General features: G+C 39.6%; 1 protein-coding gene across 1 annotated transcript; it reads left to right on the top strand.

The window, feature by feature from the left end:
• The first annotated feature begins 185 nt into the window (after positions 1 to 185).
• On the top strand, positions 186 to 8,755 carry nusap1 (nucleolar and spindle associated protein 1). Its single transcript, XM_034159334.1, has 12 exons — positions 186 to 389; positions 486 to 548; positions 621 to 824; positions 903 to 1,026; positions 4,146 to 4,223; positions 4,325 to 4,437; positions 4,537 to 4,578; positions 4,673 to 4,848; positions 7,144 to 7,304; positions 7,386 to 7,502; positions 7,599 to 7,701; positions 7,798 to 8,755. The coding sequence occupies exons 1-12, from the start codon at positions 315 to 317 to the stop codon at positions 7,883 to 7,885; spliced, it is 1,344 nt and encodes a 447-aa protein (XP_034015225.1). The 5' UTR covers positions 186 to 314; the 3' UTR covers positions 7,886 to 8,755.
• The last annotated feature ends 276 nt before the right edge of the window (positions 8,756 to 9,031 follow it).

Below are 9,031 nucleotides of genomic sequence, written 5' to 3'. Positions count from 1 at the left end.
ACATATTTTTGCAACATATTTTTTAATGTTTGCAACATTAACAAGACAGAGCAAAAATATATAATATTGATGAGGAAATACAGTAGGTTTCCTTCTTTCCTTCCTCCCCATTACGGAGGTAGGAATTTCTGGTCCACGTTCCACCACAGTAGGTGGCGGTAATGCGCCTATACGCTAGCTACCCCAGCAGCAGAGGAAGGAAAAAAAATCTTCTGCTCGACACATGCTTCGAAGCTTCGGTTTCAGCAGTAAATTCGCCGCCTCAACAGTTCATTTATTTCTTTTGATTCGCGAGAACAAACTGTTATAGCAGCATGGATTTGGAGTCCATGAAATATGCCGAGTTGCGAGCTCTCGCTAAAGAGCTTGGAGTGAAAGCGAACATGAAGGTAATGCATTTTGTATTTATTTAAAGCTAGTTCGATTGTTAGCTAACGTTAAATTGTAAATGCTGACATACTCATTCATTTATTTATTTTGAACAGGCTGATAAACTCCTGAAAGCGATCAAACAGCATTATCAGGAAAAGAAGGCGGATGGAGTGCAGGTAAATCATAATAAAACGGTTTAATTTGCCAGTTTAAACTGTGCGTCTTTATCCATTGTGTTTTGTGGACAGAATGATGATGCTGCAGAAGGCAACAGTGCTTCACATGATGACGCACAGAAGCATGAAGATGCTGCTGGGAAAGAAGTTCATGACACAGATGTGTTTGTAAACACTCGCAGAGGGAAACAAAAAGGGATCAAGAGGAAAATGTCTGAAACTTCAGCTGTGATGCCATGTGATGCAGAGTTACCAGATGGTGCAGCTGCAGCTCGGGTATTTTAACACCGACACACACTGCTGACTTTCATCATCCAGGGCAAATTTAATACTTGAGCTACTGTTCCCCTTCAGGGCGATACTGCTGCCGCCAGCTGTCGTAAGGGCAGCAAAAAGGAAATTGAGCTTCCTGAGGAGTCCTCAGTGAGTGAGCAGCAGCCAGACATCAAACACGATGAGCTTGCGTGGGGTGGTGCAGGTCAGTCGTGTATTTAGATAAAAGTGCATGTGAACTGTTTAGGTTCAGGGAGGAAAAAATAAATCTGGAATGTGCATCTCAGTCCCCAGACCTGAATATTATTGAAAATCTGTGGTGTGATTTTAAGCGGGCTGTCCATGCTCGAAAACCAACAAACCTGAGATGTTTTGTGAAGAAGAATGGTCCAAAATACCTTCAACCAGAATCCAGACTCTCATTGGAAGCTATAGGAAGCATTTAGAGGCTGTTATTTCTGCAAAAGGAGGATCTCCTAAATATTGATGTATTTTTTCTGTTGGGGTGCCCAAATTTATGCACCTGCCTAATTTTGTTTAAAGAATTTTTGCACACTCTGTAAATCTTATAAACTTCATTTCACTTCTCAAATATCACTGTGTTTGTCTGCTATATGATAAATTTAACTGAAATTGCTGATCCAAACAACCAATGATTTGTTTAGGGGAGGTGATGGTCTAGTGGTTAAGGCACTGGGCTTGAGAACAGAAGATCCTCGGTTCAAATCCCAGCCTGACTGGAAAATCACTAAGGGGTCCTTGGGCAAGGTCTTTAATCCCCTATTGCTCCCGGTGTGTAGTGAGCGCCTTGTATGGCAGCACCCTCACTTCGGGGTGAATGTGAGGCATTATTTGTAAAGCGCTTTGAGCATCTGATGCAGATGGAATGTATGTAATCCATTTATAAAGGAAAATCATGGAAATCACCATTGGTGCCCCAACTTTTACATACAACTGTAATTGAGAAACCTTGTCCCTAACCTGCAGCTTTTTTTGGGGGGGGGGGGGGGGGGGGGTTAAATTTCATTCCAACTACCATTAAACAAAAACTAAATAAATAAATCAAGTCTTTAAGTCTACAGTCTTTCTTGCCTTAAGATGTTCGAACCCTGTATCCATTTCCAGCTGGGTGGACTGGTACCCTCCAAAAGTATTGTAACACTTGGTATTTCACACATTTAAATTTGTTTATGCTATTTCAAATACAAAAAAATTCTAAAATGATCTTCCTTAAACTCAAACTGAAAGCAAATATCTACAACTTAATATAAATGAATTTAAAAATATAAAAGCCAAGATGATGTGTTGCATAAGTAATGGAATGCTTTGCTATAATACCTGTAAATAGTCAGTTTTATTGCCAGTTTTCTTGAGACATGTCAGGGGATGGATGCATGAACATTTACAAGTCACTGACTATGTCTTGGACTTTTACATCAATTATGAAGAAATACAAACAATATGAAATACCAAGTGTTTCAGTACTTTAGGAGGGCACTGTAGGTGGCATGAGCCACACACTGAACTGAACTCTGGTAGTCTGTCCCATAGAGCTTCTATGCCTGCAGGACAGACTTAGTGAAACTCAGGATTCAAAGCAGTAGGTACCATCTTTCCTGTTTGTTGTCCAAAAATCAAATCAAATCAGTTTTATTTATATAGCGCCAAATCACAACAAACAGCTGCCCCAAGGCGCTTTATATTGTAAGGCAAGGCCATACAATAATTACGGAAAAACCCCAACGGTCAAAACGACCCCCTGTGAGCAAGCACTTGGCGACAGTGGGAAGGAAAAACTCCCTTTTAACAGGAAGAAACATCCAGCAGAACCAGGCTCAGGGAGGGGCAGTCTTCTGCTGGGACTGGTTGGGGCTGAGGGAGAGAACCAGGAAAAAGACATGCTGTGGAAGAGAGCAGAGATCAATCACTAATGATTAAATGCAGAGTGGTACATACAGAGCAAAAAGAGAAAGAAACAGTGCATCATGGGAACCCCCCAGCAGTCTAAGTCTATAGCAGCATAACTAAGGGATGGTTCAGGGTCACCTGATCCAGCCCTAACTATAAGATTTAGCAAAAAGGAAAGTTTTAAGCCTAATCTTAAAAGTAGAGAGGGTGTCTGTCTCCCTGATCTGAATTGGGAGCTGGTTCCACAGGAGAGGAGCCTGAAAGCTGAAGGCTCTGCCTCCCATTCTTCTCTTACAAACCCTAGGAACTACAAGTAAGCCTGCAGTCTGAGAGCAAAGCGCTCTATTGGGGTGATATGGTACTATGAGGTCCCTAAGATAAGATGGGACCTGATTATTCAAAACCTTATAAGTAAGAAGAATTTTAAATTCTATTCTAGAATTAACAGGAAGCCAATGAAGAGAGGCCAATATGGGTGAGATATGCTCTCTCCTTCTAGTCCCTGTCAGTACTCTAGCTGCAGCATTTTGAATTAACTGAAGGCTTTTCAGGGAACTTTTAGGATAACCTGATAATAATGAATTACAATAGTCCAGCCTAGAGGAAATAAATGCATGAATTAGTTTTTCAGCATCACTGAGACAAGACCTTTCTAATTTTAGAGATATTGCGCAAATGCAAAACAGTCCTACATATTTGTTTAATATGCGCATTGAATGACATATCCTGATCAAAAATGACTCCAAGATTTCTCACAGTATTACTAGAGGTCAGGGTAATGCCATCCAGAGTAAGGATCTGGTTAGACACCATGTTTCTAAGATTTGTGGGGCCAAGTACAATAACTTCAGTTTTATCTGAGTTTAAAAGCAGGAAATTAGAGGTCATCCATGTCTTTATGTCTGTAAGACAATCCTGCAGTTTAGCTAATTTGTGTGTGTCCTCTGGCTTCATGGATAGATAAAGATGGGTATCATCTGCGTAACAATGAAAATTTAAGCAATGCTGTCTAATAATACTGCCTAAGGGAAACATGTATAAAGTGAATAAAATTGGTCCTAGCACAGAACCTCGTGGAACTCCATAATTAACCTTAGTCTGTGAAGAAGATTCCCCATTTACATGAACAAATTGTAATCTATTAGATAAATATGATTCAAACCACCGCAGCGCAGTGCCTTTAATACCTATGGCATCTAATCTCTGTAATAAAATTTTATGGTCAACAGTATCAAAAGCAGCACTGAGGTCTAACAGAACAAGCACAGAGATGAGTCCAAAAACAACAGCATGACGTAGGAAGCTGCAGTCTGTTTGTCGTACTCTTACAGAAACCGGTGCTTAATGTTGACGTAGTCAGTAAAGGTCTCCAAAAGTAATCCTGTCTTTATTTTACAAACTATATGGTGTCTATAGGAGATGAACCGAAAGGAGGTAAAATCCCTCGTTACGGAAGGCTGCAGAAGACGACTGCATTGAAGCCTGTTACTCCGAGTAAGATTTTTTTTTTTTTTATGTCATTTTGACATTCCTCTGTGTGAAACCAAAATTCACAAAGACAAACTTGTTCAAATGTTTGTAAATGTCTTATGCAGACTTCAAAAAACTCCACGAGGCGCATTTCAACAAAATGGAATCAATTGACTCGTATGTCCAGCGGAAGACCAAGCAGATGGAGACTTACAGAAATGCTGTGAAAGAACTGAAGGTACTTAGGAGCTTCTAATCATCATCTTGTCTGATTTGATTTAAAAAAAAATGTAAAATAATATTTGTGCAGCAAACTAAATTTTATTTTTAATTTTAGGTGCTTTCAGACAAAACTAAACCGCAAGCCGAAATTCCACCTGTGAGTAGTGGCACCGCATCATCCATTTGTGCAGCTGCAGTAGTTTGACCGTGCCGTGTGAAGCTGACAGTCTTTTTTTTTTTTCCTGCCAAAGGCAAATCAAAGTCGTGCTTCTATGTTCAGTCCTGCCCCGGTGAATAAGACTGGAGCTACAGCTAAACGCAGAAAAACTATGCTTTCAACCAGCAAGCTGCCTGTGAAGAAACCTGGTGGGAAGGAAGATGATTTGTTCAGACCATCTGTCATTTCCACTCGCAGGATTAACGTGCGGTGAGTTCTTACTGACCACCCTTGTTAAGAACCTAGTTGACCATTGACTGAATGACCAGCACCTCTAAGGTGTTTTCACGACACACTTGTTTGGATGGGATATTTTAGTTTAGTCTGAGAGGTGCCTGGAAGATCTCCCTCAAGATGACCAGGGGGAATCCTCACCAGATGCCTGAACCACCTTCACCTCAATTCGATGTGAAAGAGCAGAGGCTCTAGTACGAGTTCCTCCCAAATATTAAAACTTCTCACTCTGTCTTTGAGTGTAAGCCTTGATACCCAATGGAGGTATGCACAACCTTGTTCTTTCGGCCATTACCCAAAGCTTGTGACCATAATAGGAGATAGGATAATAAATTGACTGGTAAATGGAGAGCTTTACGTTCTGGCTCAGCTTTCTTCACCCCGGTGGTCTGATGCGGCATCCTATCCAGCGTGCATCAGTGGTCACTATCTGATCAAACCAACAGAACTACATCATCTGCAAAAAGCAAAGATGTAATTCTGAGATCAACAAACTGGCCACCCTCCATTTCCCAACTGCACCATTGAAAATCCTGTCTGTGAAAATCACAAACAAGACTGGTGACAAAGGGGCTGCCCTGGCAGAGTCCAACTCCCACTGGAAATAGATCCATTTTAATTCAATTTATTTAATTTTCATAGTGCCAAATCACAACAACTCTGTCTTGAGGTGCTTCACACGAGTAAGGTCTAACCAACCCCTACAACAAGCACACAGGCAAAAGCAGTAAGGAAAAATTGATGATGAGGAAGAAACTTCAAGCAGACCAGACTCAGAGGGGTGACCTAGCTGCTGATTTGTTATTTTTCAAAGTTATTAGGCTGCAGCTGTATGTTTTATGTATTTCAAAGTAAGTTACATCTTATTTTATTATTTTTTAAATGGGGAGTCAAATGAGCCTGCTTTGTTCTGTTCAGTTTATATCAGTTTTCCTGCACATGTCCGTGTATTTTTTTTTCCTTCTTTATAAAAGCTTAGTGTTTACATTTGTTCTACAAAGTTTTAAAAAACAATAAAATGTTAACACTTTTCTTTACAGCAGTTCTGTAATTTCAGAAATGAAACAGAAAACAACCACAAATCAGAAAAAGTTGTATGTAAAATTAAGATAAAAATAAAAATGTTGCACGATTCCCAGTTTCTCCGCTCACACCCACAAAAGCCAAACGTTCTTCCAGAGTTGTGTCTTGGTGGCTTCCCTCACTTGTCTCCTTCTAGCATGGTCATTTAGTTTTTGAGAACTGCCTACCTGACACAGATTTACCATAAAGCACCACACTGTTTGTATTTCTGAATGATTAATGTAAATGAACACACTCTCTGGTCCCCTGTTTTAGGAATGAGAACCACCACCTGTTTGCCAATCCAGAGGTACTGTCCCAGACCTCCAGCCAATCCTTTCACCCCTGCCTCCTCTAAAGAGGGCATTTCAGTAGGGTTGAGTAGATACTTAAAGTGTTCCTGTCAACACTTGACATCCCCATGCCAGTAAAACAGGTTCCCCACTGAAAACAGCCCCCCACTTCCTGAGTTGACTGATGGTTTACCAGAAACTGTTTGAAGCTGACCAGTGTTATTCTCTGTAGCGTGTCCAAACTCCTCCAACACCAGCATTTTTAACCAACTCAGCAAAGTGATTGTACAGTCATTCTGGCCTATCGGTACCCATCTGCTGATTCCAGGAGATAATCGGACAGTTTGTTTGCTTTAATGCCTCATTTATCAATTGTATGTACAGAAATAGAGGAATTTATAAATGTAGGTATTTAATGACAAAAGATTAACTCAGTGATATTTAATACATGCAAGCCTCTAGGATAGGGAAGTGTGGGACGGGCCGCTTAGTCTGCTGCCACCATGATAATTTGCTGAAATGAAGGAATGAATGAAAGCTACTAGCATTAGGGCGGTGGGGGGGTATCATTTTGTGACCTCTAGCTGATATGGACTGTTAAAGCAAAAAGCAAATTTAAGACAAACATCAAACAAGTCAATTGTAAAGAGCTGCAGCCCAAGTGGGTGAGAGGACATGTATTATCTGTGTAAATGTCATTAGTGTGCAAAAATAATATCTATGTGAAACTAATCTTTAAAATAACAAATAAATAAAATAAGTTTGATTCAGACCTTGGCAAGTTATCTTGGTTTCTCAAAGATGATAAAGCTTCATGGGAAATTTTTGGAACACTGAATCACTCTCATATACAACTTTTTATTTACGTGTTTGCTTTAACGAAGAACAAAACGTATTATTATTTCAAACTTTGTAGTTTCTCAGAAGCTACAAATGACGAGTACAAGCAGTCCTTGGTGAAGACGCCTGCACGAATGTCACTCTGTGTGGCCTCCAACACCCCACAGAAACTGACCTCTACTGGTGGAAAAGCGCAAACTGCCAATACTTCTACTCTGTCTGCTACCAAGACTCCAGGTATACACTTTATAAAACTCATGAATTGAACAATATGGTGGATGCACAGTTAAATATTTGCCCCTCTTCTGAATTCCAAAGGACCGTTTATCTTCACTGCCAACTCGAGTACTTCAGCGACCCCTGGAATACAAAAGAAACCCTCGTTTGACCTGAAGGCGAGTTTGTCTCGTCCCCTTAGCTACAAGCCACATACAGGTACAGAACCGGTTTCAATATCCCCATTTCACCTTCATGTATTCAACATAATTTTTTAAAATTTATTAAAATATATTTTTCTTTCTTTAAATACAGGCAAACTAAGGCCATTTGGAGAGATGAAAGTAAACACAGCAGGCAACGGATCTGTTATCTCACACTCGCAGCAGAATTATAAACAGCCCCAAGTCCAGACAAGGTACGTCCACAGTCACAAACCTGCTGCTTGATTATTATAGCTTTAATTTTACCTGCATTTTATTTATTTATCTTTTTCCCCGATGTCCTATTTTAGGGAGAAGAAGAGAGCAAAACACATTGAAGAACGGAAACAGAAGAAAGAAAGTATGCTCGGGGCCAGAAGAGGTCTTGTGATGATGTAAATATTTTTGCTTCAGCTGCAGATTTTTTTTGTGATATTCTGTATGGTATAACTGTTTATTTCACTGTAAATATTTAGTTGATACAAGCAGCTTTAGGATTATAGGCATGTTCATCTGCTTTCCTTTAGTCCAACTAGAGTGTATGGTACTTAGAATTTATGCTACAACAAAGTAAGTACAAGAAAAAAATCTTTTTCTTTGCATTTAGAGGGCTACAGTTTTAAAGCATTTTAAACTTGCTGCTCTGGAAAGAGTTATTGTATTTTGCTATTCCAAATCAGAAAAAGTTACAATGATATTGGCCAAAATAGGGGTGCAGGATACAATGATTCTTGCATTTACTTTGACTTATGTTTCACTGACAACAGGATGAACCCAGAATATTTCATATTTTGTGTGGCCAGATTATTTCAAATTATTTAATTTGTTAATATACATCTATTCCTATATTTAAGGCCTGCAACACTTTTTTTAAGACTGGATGGATACATGAACATTTTCAAGTCACTGAATATCTCTTGATCGATCGATTGAAGACAAATTTCCCCACGGGGACCAATAAATCTAATCTGATCAATTTTTTTAAAAATACAAACAATGTGGTACTGTATAGTAAATCTGTCTCATAATTATCTGTCTCAAAAATTGAGTCACCATGTTAGAAGGTAACTAGTGAGGTGAAACCACGCGTGACACCCAGACTACTGAAAGAATTATAGGCTTCTGTGGATGTGAGTGGAGAAACTGGAAATGGTGGAAAATTAGCTTGTTGTATCCTCATTTAAAGGTTCTGTTAAAGTGGACTAGACAAGGGTTGTAAAACAGGAAAATGGATCAGATCACGGCTCAGGTTTCTCATGTGCCGTCAGGCAAACTGCAGCCAAAAATATGACGTTCTTTTAGAAAACCTTCCTCTATACCACTAATGTAAAAGATAAAAGTAGCACTATGCAGGTTTTCCACCCACACCCACAAAAGCAAGTAGCTCCTTTAGAGTTGTCTTGGGTGCCTTGGTGGCTTCCTTCACTAGTCTCCATCCAGGATGGTCACTCAATTTTTTTGAGATCTGGCTACTTGACAGATTTGCCATTCAGTACTTTTCTGTTTGTATTTATTAATAAATGATATCCAAGACATATTCAGTGA

The sequence above is a fragment of the Thalassophryne amazonica genome, chromosome 19 (genome assembly GCF_902500255.1).
Source record: "Thalassophryne amazonica chromosome 19, fThaAma1.1, whole genome shotgun sequence".
NCBI lineage: Eukaryota > Metazoa > Chordata > Actinopteri > Batrachoidiformes > Batrachoididae > Thalassophryne > Thalassophryne amazonica.
This window is presented reverse-complemented; position numbering and strand designations above follow the sequence as displayed.

Bases quoted from the DNA above. Each gene is read 5' to 3' on its own strand.
- nusap1 (XM_034159334.1), top strand. From the start codon at position 315: ATGGATTTGGAGTCCATGAAATATGCCGAGTTGCGAGCTCTCGCTAAA. The intron at 4,438-4,536 runs GTACTTAGGAGC...TTTTAATTTTAG, and splicing joins ATGCTGTGAAAGAACTGAAG to GTGCTTTCAGACAAAACTAA. The intron at 7,305-7,385 runs GTATACACTTTA...TGAATTCCAAAG, and splicing joins GTCTGCTACCAAGACTCCAG to GACCGTTTATCTTCACTGCC.